Below are 24,009 nucleotides of genomic sequence, written 5' to 3'. Positions count from 1 at the left end.
ACCTGCCTGGTGACCTCTGTAACCCAGGGCTGCGGGCAGGGGGCAGGCCAGGGTGGGGACCTGTGGCTTCCGCACCTGGGAAGCTGAGATGGTGCCTCCTGGCCCCTCTGCATCACAGAGGCCCTGTGGTGGGGACTCCAAGGCCGCTTCCTAGATGGGTTGCCAGCCTCAGCCTCGGCTTCCAGAGGCAGCAGATAGAGGAAGGGGGAGGACTGGGCTCAGAACAGGTTGAGGGACCCTGCCTGTTCCAGGATTGAGGGGGGCCCTCTAGGGCTGATCACTGCACTCCTGGGGGCCCCAGCGAGCTCCCGATAGACCAGCTGGGGGCATGGATGTGGGGGGTCTGAGGCAGACCTCTGGTCAGAGGAACCCCCGCCGCGGGCCAGCCACGCCTCGGTCTCTGCTCCCTGCATCACCGTCTGCAGCCTAAGCAGAGGCCCGCGGTGGGATTTGCTGCTTCTCCAAGGACGAGGTGGCAGGTCTGGATAGAGTGTGTGGTGAGGGGAAGTTCTGGAACCCGAGTGGACCCATTTCCCAATTCTCTTTGTACCCAGCTCTGGGCCCCCGTTTCCGACAGGCCTCAGGTTGCCCAGAACCCAGTGTGGCTGGGTGGAGGACGGGCGGCCTGGCCGGCGCTGTCCATGCCTAGATGTGGAGGGACGTGGGAAGCTGGCCTCCTTCCTCTCCACCAATGACCAGCAAAGAAATCCCACATCCCTCCCCGCCCCACCCAGGCTGACCCCGGGCCCTGCCACTCCCTCCTATGGCCCACGAGGGCAGCCACCTCCCACCGCCTCCAAACACTGGTCCTCCCGGTCATTGTTTCCAAAGGTCAATGGGAAGGAGCCTGCAGTGCACTGCAGACAGGTCTCCTGAGCACTGGGGCGCGCCCCCTTGTCCTTGGACTTGACCCCCTGCCACCTCTAGGCCAAGGCTTCTCACAGACAAGGCCACACTCGCCGGCTGTGTATTTAATCAGTGCAGATTATTTGCAGAAATATACAGAGGGGGTGGACACCCAGCCCTCCACGCCCACCCCTCGCTGGCTCTCGGGTTCTGCAGAGGTCATCAGGACTGGGGGCAGCTCTTGGACTCGCACTCAGCACCAGGTCAAGAGAGGCTGGCAGATCGCCCCCTCCCCGCCCCCAGTGCCCTCAGGGATCCTGGGGGGCACAGCCCACTGGCTCAGGACTTGGGGGGAGCAGAGGGGACGGAGCCGGCTGTACAGTACCATTTCCCACAGCAGCTTCAGCCTCCTGCTGACTTTGGGAAGGAAAAGAGTAGAGGAACACCCGCCCACCCCCAGGCCGAGCCCAGGAGAACTGCCGGGCCACCGGGGGCTCTGGTGGGGGATAAGCTGCTGGCCTGTGTCCCCTGGGGAGAGGGAGCTGGAGTCAAGGGAACCCCGAAGCCTGACTTGTAGCACTGCGGGCACCCCACTACTGCGGGCACCTGTCTGGTGCTCACTGTCCCAGCCTAGGCACTGGCCAATCCCCTCTCACTGCCCAGGGTTGGGGACACTGGCAGCAGAAGCCTGAAACTGGCACAGGCCCCTGAGGATGTGGTGTGAGAGGGAGAGGGAGAGGGTGGGGGGGCCCAGGGAGGGAGCAGATGGGTCCAGCTGAGAGACGGACGTCCAGGCTGGGGCAAGGTCAGTGGTGGCGCTGGGGGAGGCCCTTGGCAGACTCCCTTTGGTCCTTGGTGAGGCAGGCCCAGGGCCCCTTCCCAAGAGGGAAGGAGGTGCGGCCCGAGGGGATGTGGGAGCTGCCAGCTGACCAGGGGATGGGGAGCAGGCTGCCCGGGCTGTCTGTGTGGGGGCTGGGGAGGAGGCGAGATGTGACTCAGAGGCCAGTGGACCGCTCCTGGCTGGGGGCTGCCCCAGGGTGAAAAGCTCATCCTCAGGCAGAGAGACTCAGGAAGGTGGGGACCCAGCTAGGTCCCTTCAAGACAAACAGGGCCCCTGGGTACGGCCAGGGTTGGAACAAGTTCCACCATCCTTACGCCACCTCCCAGAGGTGGGTCTCTGTCCCTTGCTCCTCTGACTGTGGCCAAGCCACAGATGGATGAGGGCTGGCTTCCCTGACTGGCGCAGAAGAACACTGAGAAAATGCTAAGCCCTCTGCTCTGGTCAGGAAAGAAAACGAATGCTCAGTTAAGGTGCCAATTAAAAAAAATATCCCTAGGCATAAATAAAGGACAGACAGGACAGGTGTGCAGATGGAGGGACCCCACGGTTGTTGCTTGCTGGGGTGCCCCAGGGAGCCACCTGGGAACCACAATGCCACCTGGCCCCCCAGCACCGGGCGGGGAGGGCGGTCACACCCACTCCTGCAGGGAGCGCTTGCAGTAGAGCAGCACGCGGGGCGCACCCTTGCGCTGCATCTGCACCAGGGCGTAGGCCAGGCCCAGGACGCAGAGCAGCAGCAGCAGCGGCACCAGCACCATGACCACGTTCACCGTCCGGGCCACCTCCTCCATCTGCACCACCACGCGGCTGCCCCCGTCCTCGTCCTTATCCGTCCCCGCCCCATCCCCCGCGTCACCCTCTGCACTGTCCCCGTCGACCCCGGGCTCCGCACCCCCGTCAGGGTTGAAAGGTGGACGGGCCACATCAGGCCAGCGCGGTCCGGGCTCCACCTGCTCCTGGCAGCCCATGAAGTCCCTCAGGATGGACTTGGGGTAGCCGGGCTCCATCCGTAGGCGCTCATTGTCGAACTTCCAGTACTTGGTGCCCTTGTAGAAGTAGGTGTAGGCTGCGGGACGAGAAGGCCAGAGTGCTCCAGGCCAGGCCCACCCCCCCGCCAGCGACCCTCAAAGATGACCGATGGACGAAGGGGCCCCAGGTTTTAAGACCCCCCCCCCTCGGGGCTGGGGGTAGCTCAGGGGCACAGCGCAGGCTTAGCGAGTCCCAGGCGCTGGGTTCCGTCCCCAGTGCCAAGAACAAGACAAAACACACTCCCGTCTTCTCACTTGCTTTCCTGAACATTTTCAAATCCGCCATTTTCCCACCTGACAGGAGCTAAACTGAGGCTCAGAAGGGCTTGGGTCAAGGGCCTGGCGAGAACCCAATGGGGTACAGCCTGCTGGGTTGGGGGCTGCTGTCAGGGAGCTGCTGACCCGTCCAGGCATCAGCTTCCCCCCCACACGGGAAGGTCTGTGCAGCGCAACGTGGCCTTGAGCCTGCATGGACCCCGAGCGGAACTCGCCGCTGCCTTGGACTGGCTCTCTGGCCTTGGGCACCTTGCCTGTGTCCCCTTGACACTGGGAAGGGCCAGGTTTGAAGTGAGGGATGGGTCTGTGCTCTGCTGAACACAATGAGATCAGAGGAGCTGCAGAGGGACACCCCCACGGAAGCCGTGTGACCACACTGAGCACAAGCCAGGTCCCCTCTGAGCTAGAGAATCTAGAACCAATAACCAGGCTAATGGTTTTTCTAAAATGCCTCCGAGGCCGGGTGTGGTGGCGCACCCAGGGGCTCGGGAGGCTAAGACAGGAGGATCATGAGTTCAAAGCCAGCCTCGGCAAAAGTGAGGCACTAAGCAAACTCAGCGAGACCCTGTCTCTAAATAAAATCTGAAATAGGGCTGGGGATGTGGCTCAGTGGTTGAGTGCCCCTGAGTTCAATCCCCAGTATCAAAAAATTAAAAAAATAAAAATGCACCAGAGACGCTGCTGGTGAAATGCAAGAGCCACAGCCCCTTGTCCCTGGGTTAGGATGATAAACCTGACTTTCCTTCTAGGTGGGTAAGTGACACCCGGAGACTCTGCCCCCCATACTGAGCCAAGCCCACCCTTCCAGCTCGAGGCTCCCTGGGGGTTGTGTGGAGCTGGACCTTGGGGGCAGCAGCAGTTCCGAGCTCCAGGTCTGGACCCAGGCTGGCCAGGGCAGTGGCCTGGACTCTATAGCTTCCTAGCTGTGAGCTTTGAGGTGCTTTGCTCCAGCCTCTGGTCTAGTGTATCTGTCCTCACCAGGGGGAGGGCCAGGAGGAAATGCCCAGGAAGCTCCAGGCCCAGCTGACGTCGCTGTCCCCATGCACTATGTGGCAATGCTGAGGGACTCCGGCACCTACGTCCCCTGTGCCTGTGGCAGGGCGTGGAGTGAGCACTGGGAACTCTGGGAGGGGGCTGGCCTGGTACCTGCATCGTTGCTCAGGAAGGCCCCTTTGGGGGAAGCGGGGATCCCCTGCCAGACGCTGATGGGCTTGGGGTAGCCGGGGTCTCCGTGCTGAGTCTCCTCGTTGAAGCGCCAGTACCTGTACGGGAAGCACCGGCGATGGACCTGGAGACCCTGCTTGGGCAGGGCCCACCCCCACAGGAAGTGGGCTCTTACTGTGGGGCCTTGCAGGGGGCAGGGGAGTCTGGTTGGGGCCTCCCCCCTTTCGGGGAGGGGTGTGCCACTCACCTGTCCTCTTGGAAGAAGAAGGTGTGGCCCGTGGGCTCCCACCAGATGGCCGTGTCGATGCGGTCATAGGGGATGCCCAGGCCATAGCTGGTCAGCGGCTGTGGGTAGCCAGGCTCTAGGTTCGCCTCTCGGAAGAGCCAGTAGCGGTCACCTGCAGGAGGGGTGGGAGGTGGGTGAGGAGGGGCCTGGGGGAGGCTGTGCGTAGGGTGGGGGTTCAGGAAGTGCTTCTCTGGGCCCACAAACCCATCATCTCAACACACGCACAGAAGAACTCAGCACTGTCCACACGCCAGGTGGACATCCGCACGCCAGGACCATGTACAGCACACCTCCCCAGGTCCACACCCTGGAAGTTGCGCTGTCACAGACACCTGCGACACACACGTGTGCAAGTTAGTCACACACCCAGACACACCCACGCACCCACACAGCCCTTCACCCCCATGGGGACCCCCTCAGAGTTCTTGCACAGGTAGGGGAGCGGGGCCTCTGCCTGGCCCCAGGTCACCTCAGTGGCCCTGTGTCCCCTGGGACCTCCAACCTCCCCTGGGCTGGAGCTAGCAGGGCTGGAGACCCAGCCGTCCATCAGGGCCCTGCCCCTCAGGGCCTGCAGCCAGACCGCAGAATTCCTGCCCCAAAGTGGCCTGGGGACCTGTTCTCCTGGGGACCTGCTCTTATGGGGCCATGACCTTGTGCAGCCAAAGAGGGACAGACACTCACCCCTGATCTGAGGCTTCAGACTCGACAGTCCCAGGTCCACCTGATACTCCTGGCCTCTATCTGCCTCCCCACCCCTTGCCACTAGGTGCGGTCACTGCCCTCAGGTGTCCCCATCCTCCCAGAGTGAGCTCAGAGTGGGGACACAGATCGAGACAGGACCCACAGCCCTCTGCCCCTCCTCTTCCCTCAGGTCCAGCTGGGCCAGAGGTCAGGGCAGGAAGCTGCCCAGCCCCTCCCCGATGCCGGCCCCAGCTCACCTTTGAAAAAGACAAAACGGCCATCCTGGCGCTCGTAGGCAGCACTGATGTCGCTGGGCAGACCACGCCAGAAGTGGCCAATGGGCATGGGGTAGTTGTCCAGGACACGGTTGTGCCGGACTCGCCAGAACCAGCGGCCCTGGGGAGGGGCGTGGTGTTGGTGGGCAGCTGTGCCTTGCCTGGGGAGGCCTGACCCTCACCCCACTGCCCAGGTCAGGGAGGGCCTGGGGGAGTCACTGTGACCCTGGGGAGCTAGGCAGAGCCAGGACAGCCCCAGGTTGAGATCTGGGCTGGGCAGCTGGCACCTGGGCTTGCCATGTGACCCTTAGCAAGTCCCTCATCCAGGGTCTGATGGCCCCTTGGGGCTGCTCAGTGAGGGAGGGACAAGGGTGCCCAAGGTGCCAGGCTGGTGAGGCTCGGGTGGACTGGGCGGGAGCTCTCCTGCTCTGAGCCTAGGCCAAGGGGCTGGGCGTGGGGGAGGCACCAGGACCAGACCTTGAACACGAACATCTCCCCACGAAGCATGGCCACTGTGTCAAAGTCCCCGTCGCAGATGTTGGGGCCGTACTGGTCAGGCCGCTCTGTGGCTCGGGGCTGGGAAGGGGGGCCTGGCTTTGGGGGCCTCTCTGGCTTCCCGCCTGGGGGAGGTGGCTGGGGGGGCCGAGGAGGTCGGTGGTCTGGTCGCCGGGGTGTCACGGTAGGGAGAAGCCGGGTGGGCTGTGGCTGGCCATCTGGGGTGCCTGCAGCCAAAGGCAGGAAGCAAGAAGTAAGAGGGCGGCTGCAGACCTGAGAGGAGCAGCATCTCTGCCCAGAGTCCTGGGACGGGGTGGGAGGAAGGGGCAGCCGCGGGCCCGCCTGTCCACAGCAGACCCCTCGCCCATGCTCACCATCATCCTCAGAGGGACCTGAGTCTTCACACAGTCCCTTTCTGGACCTCCCCACTGGGCAGGGGTCACTGTACCCCAAGGCTGCCTGCCTTGGTTTCCCCTGGGGCCCCTTGCCTCAGGATGCCTCACTAGGAAGCAGGACTCCTGCAGGCAAGGGCATAGCTCTGGCCTCAGGGACCTTGAACCCTGCCAAGTGCATGTCAGTGGCTGGGGATGCGGGCAGTAGGCCAGGGCTGCAGCCCCAGGAGGGCTCAGTGTGAGCAGAGTGTGGGCTCTGCCCAGGGCACTGGCCCTCAGGGGCCCTCCCCACTGGAGGCTTTGCCAGGTGGGAACTGGCACCTGCCTCAAAGCCACTGGGAAAATGACTAACTCAACACTCAGGGGAGGGCCTGTGACAGGTGAGGAGGGAGCAATGGCGGTGGCTGTGGGTCCTGGGATCCTAGGGCACTCTTCGTCTAGTGGCTCCTCCAGCACCCAGCCTGGGGCCACAGTGCAATGCTAGGTGAGGCCAGGCCCCGACATTGGTGGCCCCGGGTTCCATTTCCAACATGACCACTTCCCGAATGGCGTGGCTCCGTCACTGATCCCGTTCCTCCTCTACAGAGCGCAAGGCTACAGTGCTTACGTCTCCTGGGCTGGGGAAGACAGCAGGCAGGCAGGGACTAGTCACCGTCCACTCACCGTAGAGCTGCTGGATGCCCCGGAGGTCATCCTCGGGCAGCCGGAAGTGGTCTGTGTCCATCCACTGGTAGAAGGGGGCCATGATGGCATTGGGGTTACTTGAGTGCTCCAGGCCCAGCGCGTGGCCCAGCTCATGCACGGCCACCAGGAAGAGGTTGTTCCCTGCAGGAAGGGCGGGCAGCCTGGTCACTCTGACCCATCCCAGAACCTGGCCACCCAACACCTCCAGGCCGAGGCTGCCCAGAGCCCACCCTGGCTTCTCTCTTCTGACCCCTAATTCCCCCACCTGAGAAATGGGTACAGCAAACCCTTCTCTACCTACCTCCCTTGGAGATGGTGGGACAACAGACCAAGGTTAGTGCAGGTCTCCAGAGACCCAAACAGGGGACACTCTCCCTTCCTGACCTCGCAGCCGCTACACCCATTCAAAGGGGCCATGCCTAGCCCAGGAGCTGCTGGCCCTGCCCCCACCCTGGCCAGCTGTCCTCACCATGCAGGTCAGTGCTGGAGAAGGTCCAGGGCTCATCTGCGTCGAAATGGGTGTCCCCACCCAGGCCAGGGCCAGGGAAATAGGCGTGGGCCAGAAAGCCGCCCATGCCATCAAATGGCGAGCTGTCACCGTGGAAGCCAGAGGCAAAGAGTACCATGATGTCGGCTTCCTTCTGCCGCCGCAGCCGGATGTCCTCATAGGGCACCTCTTGGAAGGTCAAGGGTGTGGCCTGCTCCCACACACGGAAAGCCCTGCGCACGGCCTCCAGCGAGTGGTGCCAGCCCAGCTTCTCGGTGTAGTTCTGGATGCTGTGGGTGGGTGGGAAGGTCGTGAGCGGATGCAGGCCCCAGGGCTACTGTCCTCTGCTGACAAGTTCCCAAGAAACGCACACAAAACGGTCAGGACCAACCATTAGTTTATTTTGAGGTGAGTTAGCATTTGTCAAATTAAAATTCTACACTGTGGCACAGAAGCTGACTATAAGTAAGAAAGACAATAAGTTAATAAGAGCACAGAAGCTTCGTGGCTGGGGAAAGACCTAGGAAATGGGATGCAGGTGGCTGAGGTTTGGGAGACAGGCCAAGCTGCCCTGAACATTGACCCTCTGGCCAGGCAGACCCAAGTTCAAGGCCTGACTCTAATACCCTTGGAGTGACCTTGGGCAAGTGACTTAGATTCTGAATGTTTCTTCATCTGTCAAATGGGAGGGGTGGGGAGTACTTGTTCCAGGGGTCCCTGTGTGGACTGAACAGAATAACTCTCAAAGGACTGGTAGCACTGAACCTGCGTGCAATGAAGGTGGGAGCACCTGCTGTCCAGGTAAATCAGGTCAAGACTTCCATGAAACGGGCAGGGGAGGCCACCTGATCGTGAACTCACTCGGGGGCTGGAGGTCTACACGGTCTTGGGAGGTGTTCTTTCTTGGATGGAGCTGGGCAGGGGGCGTGGCTGAGCTAGAACAGGAGTCCTTTGGGACTCTGCTCAGGAGTTCTGCAGGTGACTTGCTCTGCTCAAGACAGGTGCCTGGATTCCCACCCCCACCCCCACCCCGACTCCACTGGAGCCCCTTGTGGCCGCCTAAGGCCAGGACTGCTAACAGTGGGAGGCAGGGAAGGGCAGAGAGGAAGTAGCTCCAGGGGTCCTGACCCTCTCTGGAGAGAGATCCTAGAATGCATGGCTGCTCTCCCCAGCGTGGGAGTCGCTGAACCGTCTAGACGGCCCCCAGGGTGAGTTGCTGGGAAAGGAAGCCTGGGGCTCAGCCACCAAGAGGGCTGGACGCTGCCCTGGGCAGCAGGCCCTTACCTGAAGGTCAGGTGGTGGTTGTTCCATTTCCTCCCCGTGAGGGCGTAGCGCTTCCGCCGCCGCAGGTTGGCTTTCACTCGCACCCCAAACTGGTCTGGCACCCCACAACGGGGCCGCTTCATCCACCTGGGCCACAGGCGGGCAGGGTGAGCTCAGAACGTGCCTGTGTCGGCTCCGCCTCCTCCAGGCAGCCCACCCCCTTCCAGGCCCCTCCAGCCTCCCAACTGCTCCTAGGATGGAGGGGACAGGGGTGGGGACCCTCAGCTTTTATTTCCAGTGAAGTTGGGCAAAATGATCTTATATTGGAAGGCGGAGTGTCCAGCAGTGACTCAATGAGGGCGAGTCCCTTTTGACCAGTGCACTCGGAACAGCTCTTAAGGCCACCTGTCCTCGGTATGTTCTGTCCAGTGCTTCTCAAGGATGTGGCTTTGGGTCACCTGACCTCTTAGATTCAGAATAAGGCCCCACTAGGACACCCTATCCTGGCCAGGGCTGTGTATGCGCCTCCCCCTTCCCATGCCTGTGGCAGACGTCACTAGTCAATCCCGAGACCCCCCTCTGCCAAGTCTGGATTCCGCCTCCGAAGCTTTCTCAACAGCTTCAGGCAGCCCCTACAACCCGTCGGAATGGGCAGGGAAGACGGAATCCTTGGCAATTTTTTTCATCTAGGTCACTCTTTTCTGGAATCTCCACATGCCAAGCCCTACGGAGAATAGGCCAGAGGCACCCGTGGGGTCTGGGAGGGGCCAGAGACTCACGCCTTGGTCTCTTCGTCCAGCACACCCGTCACGGGGATCCCGTAGAAGCGCTGCATCTCCGCAAGGGCGGAGGCCAGGATCTGGGCGGAGCGCATGGTGGACATGTGGCGGCTAGGCTGGGGCAGGTAACCATAGAGCCGCAGCCAGTTCTGCAAAGAAGTCACAATCCTGTCAGCCAGAGCTGGCCTGCACCTTCCAAACACGCACAGTCTCCGCCGGCAGCTCTAACCCGCACCCCCAGCCTCGGTCCATGACCCCACCTTCCTTGTCTCTTCCCATATAAAGAGAATGAATGGCCTTTACAAGTCCTCTGCCTGGAACCCTAAATGACCTCTGAGCTCAGAGGAAAAGCCCATTCTTCAGGAGCTACAGCCCTCACTACCTGATCCCACTCCCACTATTGACCCCAGCTGGGCAGGCCCCACTGCAGGGCCTTTGCACTTGCTGTTCTTACTCCCTGCAATACCCCCACCCCCCTCCTCTGCCATATTGGTATGGCTTACATCCTCATTTCCTTCAGTTCTGTTCAACATGACCTGGTGGGAAAGGTGTTCTCTGGCGGTATGTAGAAAAGACCCGCTGACTGCCCGCAGCGCGCCACCTCCCTCTTACTGCCACCTGACAGGCCGTATGCTTCACTTAGGGGATTACTGTCTGTCTGCCCTAGAGGACAACGTGTGTCTGTGAGGACAATCTAGAGTAGCTGTCATTATTATTACACTGGTCCCTCCAGAGTGGGCCCCTACCAATCCAGGTGACTGCTGGGGACCTCAGGGTTCAGAATCTGTTGGGGCCTCAACCTGTAGGACAACCAGCTCCTCAGGGTGGCTCGGAGCAACCCTGACAGCCTCAAGCAGCCTACCTGGGTCTAAGAGTTGGGGACGAGGGCCTAAAGTCAGGATGTCCTCTGCCACAAACTTTTTTTTTGGGTAGTACTGGGGATTGAACCCAGGGACCATGTCGCCAGCCCTTTTTATTTTTTAATTTTGAGATGGTCCTGCTAAATTGCTGAGGCTGGTCTTGAACTTGAAAATCCTCCTTCCTAAACCTCCTAACCTGGGATTAGAGGCACACACCACCATGCTCTGCCTGCCATAAAGTCCTTTCTCTGAGCCTCAGTTTCCTCATCTGCAAAATGAGTTAGAATGGGGTTGTTGGGGTGAGGTTTGAGAGAGGCGGCCTGGGAAAAGTGTCGGATACACAATGGGTGTGCTCAAGCCCTTTCAGAACTTGCTGGACAAATCTCATCCCTCTGTCCATCCATCCATCTACCCATCCCTCCATCCATCCACCCAGCCAAATGTTTGGAGCACCATTCCTAAGCCGGGAACCGTGCAGCAGGAGGCCCTAGGGGACAGGGCTGGAGTGTCCTACCCTCCAGGGCTTACGGTCTCTGGGGAGGATTTTACACCCTGTGACATCTGCAGTCGCAGCTGGAGGGCGGAAGCCAGGCTGAGCCCCAAGGAAGGCGACCTCCCTGCCCCTCAGCAGAAGCCAGGGACTAAGGGGCCTCAGTCACATGCAAGGGCGTCCTGCCGGCCTTTCCTCACCCACGCTGACGGCCACTCCTTGAGCAACTTGGAAGGCGAGGACTGTACACATGGGGTGTCCAAGGCAGGCCAAGAGCTGGACATGGTGGCTGCTGGGGACTGACAGCTGTGCTGACTGGCCACACCCACACACCCGCCTGCAGTGCCTCCGGCTCCTTGGTGCTTGTGCCCTCAGCGCCCTGTGCCGTCGCCAGCCCAGCCCAGCAGCACCTAGGCTGGGATGCGGGACTGCGGAATGGCAGGCTGGCGTGCAGCTGGCGCAGGTGGCCTCTCAGGACCCAGGGAGCAAGCACAGAGCAGGGACACTGAAGCATGGAGCAGAGAAACCACCGTCAGCTCCACAGCAGGACAGAGCCTGGCCTGGCTGCTCCCGAGATGTGACTCTGCGTCTCCGTGGTCAAAGGGGGTTGCTTTAGGGCCCCCATCTGGGGGTCTCTACAGGGATGAAATAGAAAGTGCCCAATAGAAACCAGGGGGCCCGCCCGCTCCTCTCTGGGCCTGGCAGCCTTTTGCTCCCGGCTGGAAGGGTGGGCTTCACAACACTGCCACCAGCCAGGCCCAACAGGCCCTGCCCAGGTGGCTCCGGCCCCTCCCCGCCCTCCTGAGCTCTGTCACACACTGCCAGTGTCGTGGCACTGCTGTGGCTTTTCCCAAGCACCGACTCTCCTCAAAACTCCTGTGGTGGTGGCGGCAGGGGACAGTGGGTCCACCCCACTAGTGGATACAGTTTTCCTGAAGATGCCAGGAGAGGCCCAGAAGGCGAGGCCCCCGAGCTTGGCCAGCTCTGAGGGCACGAGGCACGAGCTGGGGGAGGGGGAGGGGGCTGGCTGCGGTGAGGGCACCTCTACATTTCCTATTTGCATAAGGTAAAAATATCTCCAGGAGCGCAATCACAGGCCACCGAGGGGCTGATTAGCGGTGTCTGCAGAGCGACAGGAGAGAGGGGGAGAGGGGAGGGCAGAGGAGCTGGCCTGTCTGCAGCAGAGAGTTCCAGAAACCAGCAGAGGGGTGAGGCAGAGGGGCTTCTGGTCCCAGGGCCAGCTCAGGGGAAAGTCAGGAAAGTTCCAAGGGTGGCTGTGGGCCCTCCCCCTCACAGACAGGCACCTCCGAGCACCCAGGGAATGAAGAACTTCTGTCTCCTTGTCAGTCAGCCCTGAACCCTCAGCCTCCCGGTGACAAATGCCTCACAGCCACCGCTGTAGTGACGAGCTAGAGGCCCAGAGCTGGTGGCACCTCTTGGGCAGCAGGGACGCAGGCAGAACTGTGGCCTTGGCACAGAGCAGCCAGGCAAGCCTCTGGGTGAGGAAGAGACGCTGAGGCCTGCCCGACTCTGGCCAGCGTGCTCAGGCGGCCGGGTGCCCAGAGCCAGCAAACCAGCCAGGTGTCAGCAGACGCCTCCTGCAAGGCTGCGGGCTTCTTTCCTGTCCCCAGTGCCCAGGAGGGAGTTTCCTGCCACCCTACCCCCGCATCACGTGTGACAAGCTCAGAAGGCGAGGACACGGGGTGGGCAACAGCTTGAAGGGAACCCAGGGACGTGGCAGGTGCTGCTGCCTCCAGGTGAGGGGGCCCGGCCTGCCAAGCCCTGGTGCTACTGCGCAAAAGGTGGGAACCGTCCCCAAGGCTGTGACCAGTTCAAGCCCCTGAAGCTCCTAGTGGTGACTAAAACTGTCCCCTCACAAGGTGACTCCTCTCCCTCGGCCTGGAGTCTCAGAGCAGGGGTGAGCAAGCACGTGAAGGTCTGTTCCTCACCAGGCGCGCGGTGCACACATGTAATCCCAGAGGCGCACACATGTAATCCCAGAGGCTCGGGAGGCAGAGGCAGCAGGATCAAACCAGCCTCAGCAACCTGGTGAGGCCTTAAGCAACTCAGTGAGACCCTATTTCAAAATAAAAAGGACTGAGGATATGGCTCAGTGGGTAAGTGCCTCTGGGTTCAACCCCTGGTACAAGAGAGAGAAAAAAGTGTTCCTCAGGGAGGTCAGTGAGAGGCAGAACAGGGAAGGGTGTGAACGAGGGCTTGCTCCCTCCCCCCTCCATGAGGCCCCGAGGGAGGAGAGGAGGTTTCTGGGGCCATGAGGGCCCCTCCCATCTGCAGAACAGGGCGGGGCTGCTGCAGGAGACCCCAGCACTGTGGATCCCTCCGCCATTTCTTTCTTGAGCTCCAGGTCCCATCCTAAAAGTATTTATTGATGCTGCAGGTGAGTGGCTGGCCCGGGGCAAGATGACTAGGGGCCCAAGGAGTACGTGCCCAAGAGAGGCCATCATACAGCACCTGAGAGTCCAGCCTAGGCCAGGCAGCACAGTCTCATCACCCCACTGAATGCTCACAACACCCCTGAAAAGTAAATGAACATGGAACCATCCCCACTATACACCCAGAAGGCCCAGAGAGGGTGGGTTGCCCAGGCAGGGTCATTCAGCAGATCTGGGCTAGGAGTGGGCCTGTGGGCAGAGCTATCAGAACAGACTGTTTCTAAGCACCACCAGCAATCCCGACCTGTGTGGGGACACTGGGCTCTGGGCCCTCTCAGGAGCAGTGCCCAGCACAGCATTGGGTAAGGGCCTCTAATCCTCCCCACACCCAACGTCCCTGGCTGGGTCTGGGCACCGAGCCACACGGCCCTCCCCCAGGACTGCTGAGACAATACAGGCAGGCCTGCAGGGAGGGTTTGGCTGAGAAGGCACCAGATCAATATTGTGCAGTAAGTGGCCAGGGGATGGGGGCGGGGCCAGAGCCTGTTCTTGCCGCCACAGAAGCTCCTCAGAGGCCCAGATCAGTGGAGCCAGCCAGCAGCCCCTCCCACAGGGCCCTTATCAGACCCCCGTGATAAAGACCATGCATCCTGGGCTCTGCTTCACCTCTCGCCCAAGTTCTCTCTGCAGTCAGACCTGGGCAGGCTCATGCAGCCAGGCACAAAAGGAGTCTTGTCAGGGCCACCAACGATGGATCCAGCCCCCAGACCTTCTGTGGCTTTGTGAGGTCCTAATCATGCCCATCTCCGCTACCCCGTACTCCTGCCCCCGAGGGCTCTTGGGAGCAGGCCAAGGCTCTGTACTCCCAGCTGTGCCAGGGACTAAACTGGGCATCCAGAGCCCCTGCAAGGGCATGCACTCCAGGCCCACAGGCCTGTCTCTTCCAGAGTCCACACACCAGCTGGGTGACCCTGAGCAGGACCCAGATGTATCCAGTCTAATGCCAAAAAGGGCTTCAATGTCACCAAGCCTGCCACTCCCTGAGGCCACAGTTGGGCCAAGGACTCATCCCGCCGCTCCCCTGCAGAGTTGGGTAGCGCAGTCCATCTCCGGGCAGCAACAAGTGTTAGAAAGCTCTTCCATGGGCTGAGCAGAAATCAGCCCCCACCGTGTCACCTCTGCCCCCTGGTCCTGACTGCTTGTCCACATAACAGGCCTTGGAGGAACGGAACATGATCAAGGCAGCTTCTCTGACCCTCAGTTCCCTACCCTGTAAGATGGGGTCATGCAGAACAAGCTTAAGAAAACAAATGACAACTAGCTCCAAAGTCATTAAAGAAAGGGGGCTGGCTAGGTCACCCAGCCTTTGGAGTCTTGCTAGATAACTTTAGGGGCAGCACTGTCCATATCTAAGAAATTCTGGGACACAGGTGCTTCTCTGGGCTTAAACCTACCCCCTGCTATGGCTCTTTAAAGAGTTGCACATGGGGGGCTGGGACTCTGGGTGGCAGGGGACATCCAGCCTGGGAAGCAGGAAGGAGGCAGACTTCCGAGTTCCTGCCACTTCTTTACCCTCCAGCCCGCCCCCACACTCTTTAACCTGGAGGAAAAAACAAACCAGTCCTTTGGCCAGTGGGTGGGCAGGGGCGGGGTGAAAAGAGACCTCTGTTCCCTAGGAGTTTCAGGGTGGGCTGGGGGCCAGGCCTTGGGGCCTCACCTGGAACTCCCCCTGCAGGTGGTTACTAGATGGGGCTGCCGCAGGGCAGGGGCAGAAGGCTGATGGGTGGGGACTCCAGGCTCACACTGCTGGGGCAGTTCTGGCCCCACCCCTGAAACCTCCTTCCCACCTGGCTCAGGCCCAGCAGGCTCCTGCCAGGCGGAAGTTCCCCAGCATGGCACCCTGCAGGCTGATCTGCAGCTTTTAGCCCAGCTGAGGCTGGGGTTTCAAGCCACACTGATCTGAGTTCAAATCTCAGCTTCTCAGTCTCTGGGTGTAGAATTTGGTATACTCTCCCTCACACAGTGGGGAAATGGAGCACCCAACTAAGAGTTGAAAAGACAGTGAAATGTACAAATGCTTACAGAGCATTCCTAGCCATGCCCAGGATACAGTATGTTGAAGGTGCTCAGAAATAAAACCTGAAGCCCCGCGCCGTGTCGCGCACCTTTAATCCCAGGGGTTTGGGAGGCTGAGGCAGGAGGATCTCGAGTTCAAAGCCAGCCTCAGCAAAAGCAAGGTGCTAAGCAACTCAGCCAGACCCTGTCTCTAAATAAAATATTAAAAAGGGCTGGGGATGGGACTCTGTGCTCCTGGATTCACTCCCCAGCATCAATCAATCAATCAATCAATAAAAATAACACCTTAGCCTCTCTGAGCCTCACACGTGGCCACTGCACACAGCATTCAGTGTTTGCACATAAATGCAATAAGGCTCTCCAGCAACTCCTTCAAGTAGGTACTACTGCTATTCCCATTTTATAGATGGTAACTGAGGCTCCAGACAGGTTCAATGGAGGTGCCCAACTGTAAATGCCACTTGCTTCTCACAGTCACTAGGTTTGCTACTATTTTGCAAGCACTTCCTATGGACCAGGTACTATGCTTATAAGCACTGAGCTCGGAGCTGGGGAACCTTCACCCCTCCAGGATGGCTGTCACTCCTGGGGAAAAGAACAAGGTGGTACCCAGAACTGCAGGTTGGGCCTGGAGAGCTAAACCAGACCTGGCCTCCAGGTTTCACAGCTCCAGGGCTTGGCCATCATATGGCAGGAGGATGTGGAGCTTCTCTCGGGGCTGGCCAAGGCCAGGTCTTCATCCATCTATCCTGATGCCGGAGGTTGGGTTGGGTCTTCCTGCTCATTTTCTCCATGGGAATGGGATTTGGTAGGATTTTCCCTCTTTGTTTCTCTGATCCAAGCCCTGCTCACACACCTCTGCCATTCATGCCTAGGTCTGCCACCTCTCCAAAAGGGCCCAGCCCCATGGCTCCTGGTCTCCAGGCACGTTTTATCCTTCTGGGGACCCCTTCAGGAGCCCTAATTCTCAAGCCCTCAGAGGGGCTTATTCAGCCACAAGGCACCTCTGTCTGTCACAGGCCTGGAGTGTTCAGCTACCTTCAGGATCCCAGGCCCTCATGTTTATCTGTGGCTTCTCCACGGACCCTTTGTAATGAAGAAGGATCCAGGAGGAGTGTCCTCAAACTCTCCCTGTTTTTGCTGACTCAGGGAATGCATCTCCATGCCCAAAGCAAAACTGGTCACGGGGCTTTGCTCCTGCCTGAGTGTCCTAGAGTGTGAGCCACATGTGTCAGGATGATATAGAAGGTGCCAACTTTGATCTGACCCAGGAAGCAGGGACATCCCACAGTAACCACCATAGCTAGACTCAGAAGCCAAACTGGGCAGAGGTGACAATGGCAGGGAACTGCTAGATCAAGCAACAACGGGGGTGTGGAGGGACAGCCAGAATCAAGTAGTGGGCAGGGAGCAATTCTTCTAGGCCTATGGCATTGCCATTCTGAGCTGGCATCAATGATGGGGGCAGTGGGTGCTGGGCTTCTAGCAGAAATCATCTTGGAGGGGGACTAGGTATATTTCCCGTCCACACCCAGGGATGTCTTGAAAGAATCCGCAACCCTTTGTGATGTTGGTGTCCAGGAGTGGACAGGTCAAACACATTTGTTGCTTAGAGGAGGGGACACACTAGCTGTTCTCTGCAAGGAGGCAGCTGATGGGTTACGCCCAAGGGCAGCCAAGCACAGGGACGTGGCAAGGACTGGTTTGAAAGGTACAGCCCCAATCAGAGTCCCATCCATCACATCAATCAGAGTCCCATCCATCATATCAATCAGACCAGTGCTCTCTGGGACTGGAAAGAGCACATGGAGAGGGCCACGTGTCAGCAGCTACTATGGATTCCCAGAGACGGCCCTGACACGGACCCCTTTTTCCTGAGAGTGGATAGAGGGTCTCTATGGTTTCTGCTTCATTTAAAGAATATGGATATAAGGAGACTGGGGGGTGGGAGGCAATGAAATGTGAGTAGAAGTGGAAACCCAGGGCTGCGGCTGGCAGGTCCAAATGAGAACTGGAGTTGACTCCATCCCTTTGCTCATCCCGCTTGGTGGCCAGGAAGGGGCGGGAAAACACTCCTGGGTCTGTTCAGGGAAGATGGGTGTGTCCATGTTTATGTGGTGGCATCATACCTGTGAACTCTGGCAGCTGAGTCACCTGAAGTTGTGCCTGCGGGGTGGGACAGGCTGAGGGTGGATCCAGGTGGGAGCTTCTCTGGCGACAACCAAAGGCAGGTAACTGCAGCCACGAAGAGCAGCATAGAGACCTGACAAGGGCCTGGAGTCTCTGTGCACTTGGCCCAAAGCTACAGCTAGCACCTCAGCCAGGTGGGGCTTCAGTGCACAATGGCTGGAGGCTGGGCTCTGGTGTCCAAGGGAGGGAGTTGGATAGGAGAGCTGCAGTGCTGGCTTCTCCAAGACAGCCTTTCTGGGTGGGCCCAGGCTGGCTGCAGGTGTCTGCTGGCTCCTCGCACAGGCCAGACTCCTTGAGTCAACTGGGGGAAACTTTTGAGGCTTCCATCCTGGTTGGCTGAAAGGGAGGGGAGGGGTTGGCTTCGGCCCAGCTGCCACCGTGCTTGGAGATGGTCCTAGGGTCTGGAGCTGTGGACATTCTGGGGCAAGAACCAGAGCCCTTTTTCAAGGTAGGGAGGCTCTGGCCAGGGTGTAAGCCAGGCCCAGGAGTCTGAATAGACATGCTGGCTGCTAAGGCCACTGCCTCTTTGGGTCTAGATACCAGCTTACACCCCAAAGCCAGTTCTAGGAACTAGGACTATCCATTTTGTTATTGTTGTTGCTGGGAATCAAACACAGGGCCCAGCCAAGTGCTCTACCCCTGAGCATCATCTCTATTCCATTCATCTCTCTCTCTAGCCTTCTACATTCAAGTCTTCCTAAACCTTCTAGGGTCCCTTCCAGACACAGCCCAGGCCCAGCTTGAGTTGTCTCACAGAAGTAGGGCCAATCAGAATTCCTAGCCAGTGACACCACAGGTTCTAGGCCATGGCCTGTGGCTTCAGTAATACCAGGGGTCTCTTCCCTGGAGAGACTGAGCTGTGGATATATGGAACTGTGGGAAGTGGGAGTGATGGACTCACAGAAGCAAAGGAAAGAGTGTGAAGCCTCAGAAACCACTGGTCTCAGCATCTCAGCTCCTGGCCGTCCAGGATGCTCATTCATAGTGCACAGCCTCCAAATTCTAGCTTGGTCTCTAATCTTCCTGTATGAGGATGCCATCCCTATGTGTATTATAAAGTCCTTAAGGGTGAATCTGACTTGAAATTCCTTGTGGCAGGTGACACCTCCTCCCCACAACACAGTACCCAGATCACTGGCAATCCCTACTAGCAAGAAGCCCTCTAAGTTTCTGCCTGTGAGAATTGGTTTGTGGAAAGTAGGACTGGGCCAGGGCTTGGCTCCCTGAAGCATCCCCTGGCCTGGCCGGGAGGGAGGGCAGAGCAGGTGGGGAACTGGTTGGGAGGTGTAACTCGAGCCTGGGAGGAATTCCCTGCCCTTCCTCCAAGCTTTTATTAAAGTAGGGCGGGGAAGGGACAGGCTTCCATCTGAAAAATCTCCCGAGCAGGCTGCCGAAGGCTGGGGGGGAGCACCGGTCCGCTGCAAATAGAAACAGCGCACAGACGTTCTCTGGGCCGGCAGCCCGGGCAGCCCAAGAGCACTGAGGCCCGAGCCTACCCTGTCTGGCGACGGTTCCAGGGCAGTCCTCTCCCCACTCCTCTCATCACCTGTCCAGGATCTTAGAAGTCAGGAAAGAATCGACTCTTTTTGTTCTAGGACGACGGAGCTGTTGTTGGGGGACCCCTTGGAGCTGGAGTTGCTGACTGGACCTGGCTCTGCGCCGGGAGGCCGCGCCTGGTTACCCGCGGGACCAATCCAGAGAGTGGCCCGCGTGGGGACGTCAGTCGGGCTTCCAGAAAAAAAGAGGCACGGAGTCTACTCTTTCCTATCAAGCCTCGGAGTAAGGGTGCGGGTGGGAAGAAGGGCTGTGGAAGACAAGGTCTCTGCCTGGGACTCCACCAGGGTGCGGAGAGGCTTCAGCGCAAGAGCGCTAGAAAGTCGCCAAAGCGCCTCTGCAACCTGAGTCTGCTGCCCGCGGTTCGCACCCCTCCCCCTCCCCATCCTGGCCAGCTGGGCAACGCAAGGTGTCTGCCAGACCCGAGGCTACCTAAGCAGGAGCTCTGTCCAGCTCCGGCTCCGCCCCAGACACCCCCAGCAGCCCCCTCCCCACTTGTAAAGGGCGCGCCAGTCCGGCTCTCGAGGAATCGGCAGCCGGGGAGGGACGGAAAAGGATGGGGGCGGCGGAAGCGGCTCCGGGACACAGGCTAGAGCGGAGCAGTGCCCTGGGAAGGCACAAGCTCTATGTCCTCCAGGGTTTGGGATGAGGGCGAGCTCGGGAGGAGCAGCCCGGCAGCTCCTCTTTCTTCCCGGACCCTTCTCCCCGTCAATCCCCAGCCGGGTTGACGTCTCCGCTCCCCCACCTCCGGGTCCCCGGCTGCGGGCGTGGCTCCCCTCCCCATCCTCCAGCAATGGAGCAGGGCGGGGGTCCTTACCTCTGCGTGGATTTCTGCGTCCTCGGCGGCTGCGCCGCGGCCCAGGCAGCCCAGAAGCACCAGTAGCAGCAGCAGCAGCCGGGGCCGTGCAGCTGCCTCCCGACCGCCAAGGAGGCTGCCCGCGCCGCTCGGCCGTCCCGACGCGCTCCGGTCGCTGCCCATGCTCTCGGCGCCTAGTCTGGTCTGGAGCGCTGCACGCCGAGCTCCTTTGCTCGCGGGTGCCGGGTCCCCGTGCGCGGCTAGAAAACTTGCGACGCTCCCTGGCTCCGGCCCGGCGGGCGCGCGGCGGACCTCTGGCTCTAGGTCCTTGCTGGAGCCGCTCAGGTCCCCTCGGCAAATTCCCAAGCGCGAGGAGAAGCGGGCAGGGGCAGGTCCGGGCGCGCTGAGCCGGCCCGCGGGAGGGGGCCGGGCCGGAGCCGCGGGCCGCAGGGTCCCGCAGCGTCGGCGCCCAGCGCCCGGCTCCCGAGAGCAAGCGCAACTCCTGAGCCTTTGTCTGGCTCAGCGCTCCGGCCGCCCGGACCCGCCGCGCCCCCTGCGCTCTGAGCTCCCTCTGTCCATGCCCAAGGCCAGGCGCTGCCCAGAGCGCGCGCCTCCTGCCCGCGGCTCTGCTCACCGCTGCGCCCAACAGGGCCCGGGTCCCCAGGCAGTCCCGGGAGGAGCGCAGGGAACTGGCGCCCGACGTACCCGGCGAGTTCCGCGCGGCTCCCGGCGCTCCCAACCCTCCTCCCCGCGCGCTTCGGCCGCCGCCGCTCTTAAAGGGCCAGTACGCTCCCTGCGTGCGGTCCCTGGCGGGGGGGGGCTGGGGCCAATACCCTAACCAGAGGCTTCTGAGTAGCAGGTGCCGGTAGTCAAGCCCCGGCAGGTGGGGCTATTCTTCCCAGATGGCGACAAACACCCCTAAGCCCGCCCTGCGTCACTCCATCCCGGTTCTGAACGTGAGGGTGACCCCAGTTGGATCCTTTTAGAGGGCGCAAGGAAGGCGTGGTTTCCCTGAAAGGAGGAATGAAGATTCCTCCTCTCCTCGCCCTGGGTGGTTGAGAATGGGGAATACTGAGGCAGAGGTGGACGGGAAGGAGGGCTAGGAAGGGACCCAAGTGTCGTGTTTTGACTAAAACAAACGAATGCACAAAAAACTGAAACAAAACAAAACTCTGGAAGTTTGATGGCCAAGGCCCCTTTTCAAAGCGTCTTTTGGGCCCTTTAGTAACTTTCCTCAATCACAAAGTGAGGGGGGAGTTGAGTGCCTCCGGCGGGCGGGGTGGCACAGGGTTAGGAGTCCCGTGTCCCCCATTCGCCCGCTGCTTGGATGTGGACAAATTATTTCGTCTTTCTGGGCCTTCATGATTTCATCTGGAATGTGGGGCAAGGAGTTGGGGTGAAGATTGGGTGAGGGTTCTGGCTCCTGCTCAGCACACATTAATTTCCAAACTGAAGCCAGGCACTTCTTGGCCACCATTATGTGCAAGTGAAATGCCCACTGAGGCTCTGGACCCGGGGGTGGGGGGGCAACCTTCCCTCGGATCTTAATGTGCTAGATTTAAAAGTATTCCAGGAGTGGTCTGAGATCAGTCCGTGTCGGTGCTGGAGGCCAGAGCTAGGGACCCCGGATTGAAGGTCCCCCAAAGACTGTGCATAGGGATCTAGGACTGCTCTGACACAGGGCCCTGGCCAGGCAGGGCAGCGAGGTGATTGGGGTGATTGGGGCTGAGATCTCACCTCTCTGCAGACCAGGAAATAAGAGCTTCCCTTACCTGAGGGCGGTTTTCCCTAAAGTGGGCCCTTGGGGCTCCTTAGCCAGCTTGCCTCCCTGAAATTGGAGGCAGGGTGAGAGCCTTGGAAATGGCCTATTAGAACCGACCTGATGTTACCTGGCAGAGCTTCCTCCGAGGAAGGAAGTTCGAGTTTGGCAAATTCATTGATTTTCTTTAACTTCTCTGTAGGGATCCCTCATATAGGAAATGGGTTTCTAAATTCTCCACTTTGAAATTTGCTTTGGGGAAACGTACAGTGGTTTTCAGAAATGGACATCAGGGTTGCCCCTGTTTAAATGAATGCATTGCAATCTTTCCCCGTGTTTATTCTCATTCAGCCAGTTTTTCTTTTTTAATAAAAGTGGGTTTATGGGACCACTGAATAAGAAAGGAGCCCAGAAGGTGAGCAGCATCTGTAGAGGCCTGCAGCTGGACAAGTCCAGAGATTGTTTTCTCTTATGGGGATCCCTCTTGAAAGTGGCTTCCCCTGTGACCAGGGGTTCCCAATGATTAGTTCTGGCTCCTACAGGTACCGTGGGCAAGGCAACTAAGTTTCTGTCCTGTCTAGCCAGAACCTAAGATCTTAAGAGGACACAAGGAACTGAGAAGCACGAACAGCAGCCCTTGGTCAGCCAGCTTTAAACACCACAGCTTGCCAACATTGTTTCATCTCTATCCTGACCCCTGACCCCAACTTTTTTTTTCTTCTTGGTCTTTTGAATCAAAGCCTGTTTACTGTGTTTCATAGCATAGTTTCATTTTGAGACCCTGATGTGGTGTCAGGGGTTGTATAGAAAGCTCTGGACTGAAAGCCAGGGCATGAGGTTCCTATCCCAGCCCGAATTTGCTGGATGATCTGGAACATGTTATTCCCCTCTGAGGATTTGTCTCCTCATTGTAAGAGCTGACCCAGCTAGAAGGAGAGGTCTGGTTCAGTGAAAGAAAGTTGCCCAGGCCCAGGACCCTTTCCCCCCTCAAGGTAGCATACCAGGCCCACCTCAAAGGTGAGGCTGCCACTGAGGGAAAACCTGAATAAACCCTCTTGCATTTATCACCCATTTTAGCTGTCCTGTAGCTCAGCAGTATACTCACATTCACTTTGAGATAGGTAGATAACACTTCTGATATATGAGTCGTGGTAAAGTTGGTTTTCAGCAATTTTGAGGTAGTTCAAATCAGCTAAAATCACTAACCCTTCACTTGGGCCCGGTCAGGTGTCCGACGGGTGCCCTTTTGACATCAGAGAGCTAAAAATACCATCTGCAGAGCATGCTAATGCTGCCATTTTCTGAAGAGTCATAGGACTCTTGGTCTATGCCTGAGCAGAACTCAGATGACTTCACTTTTTCCTAGTCTGACCACCCTTCCCCACGCCTCAGACCACCCTGCCTCTTTACCCCATGCATCCCTAAACCCTGTCCTGGGGAGGCAGATTTGAGACTTGGGACTCCTGCCTCTTCTCATTTGGCTGCCTGATGAATAAACTCTTTCTCTTTTGCAAAATTCACCATTTCAGTGCTTGGCACAATTGAGGCAGGCAAAACAGGTCCGGTTGGGTTGCAAGGCAGTTCCTGGGACTCCTGGTGCCAAGACAAGGAATAAACAAGCAAGCCGAGGTAATTGCTCTTTCCCTTGGAAACAAAGCTGGGGTGGTCTGGAGAGGCGATGGAGAGGCCTGGGAGTGCCAGGTGGAAACCCGCCAATCAGGCCATGAGATGACCATTTCCCTGCCCTGTGGGAAAGTCTGAGGACGCTGGGGCCAGATGTGTTGATTCGGTTCTCTCCCTGGTGTGAAAAAATCCTCATCAAGAGCATTTCTTCCTTGCAAGCCAGCAGCTTGGGACCTCAGCCTGCTCCAATCTTTCCTTCTTTCTCAAGAGTTCTCTCCCTGGTTTCTGGAGTACATTTCCTCTTATGGAAGAGCCTCAGCTGCTTCTGCACTGTCAGCGGGAGTAGAGCACTTTGCTCTGCTCTGGAGGCACATCCGATGTCTGGGTATCCGCCAAGCCCCTGCTGCCTGGCCTCCTCACGCCCAGCCTGGCCTGCCCACCCCTCCCCCCAGCGCAACTTCTGCTTCCTTCCTCAATCGCCACCATCCATTCTCCATTGAAGAGCTGCTTATTGATCTTGGCCCATTCCTCAAAGTGGCTGCTCTCTAATTCCATCCTCTGCCGGACACTATAGGAGTTACATCCTCCCCAGGGAAGCAGCCAGTCGTTTTGGGAAGTATGAAGTTGGGGCTAGGGATTCCTCTCCACGCACCTTGCCTGCTTTCCCCATTCTGAGCACCGGGGTCAGACTTTGACTGATTTATGTCAGTGTCCAATTCAGGCCTAGCACAGAGCAGGTGTCAGTAATGTGGGTTGTGCAGCCAGAGTTAC

The 24,009-nt window shown here is 59.1% G+C and overlaps 1 protein-coding gene across 1 annotated transcript; it reads right to left on the bottom strand.

Moving 5' to 3' along the window:
• Nucleotides 1–956: 956 nt before the first annotated feature.
• Nucleotides 957–20,810, bottom strand: Mmp15 (matrix metallopeptidase 15). Its single transcript, XM_005318238.5, has 10 exons — nt 19,878–20,810; nt 9,498–9,646; nt 8,740–8,865; nt 7,438–7,745; nt 6,948–7,109; nt 5,875–6,119; nt 5,380–5,518; nt 4,403–4,553; nt 4,138–4,253; nt 957–2,753 (listed from the first exon to the last, which is right to left on the bottom strand). Exons 1-10 carry the CDS (start codon nt 20,037–20,039, stop codon nt 2,317–2,319), a joined length of 1,995 nt encoding a protein of 664 aa, XP_005318295.2. The 5' UTR covers nt 20,040–20,810; the 3' UTR covers nt 957–2,316.
• Nucleotides 20,811–24,009: the final 3,199 nt, after the last annotated feature.

Source organism: Ictidomys tridecemlineatus, chromosome 15 (assembly GCF_052094955.1).
Source record: "Ictidomys tridecemlineatus isolate mIctTri1 chromosome 15, mIctTri1.hap1, whole genome shotgun sequence".
Classification (NCBI taxonomy): Eukaryota; Metazoa; Chordata; class Mammalia; order Rodentia; family Sciuridae; genus Ictidomys; species Ictidomys tridecemlineatus.
This window is presented reverse-complemented; position numbering and strand designations above follow the sequence as displayed.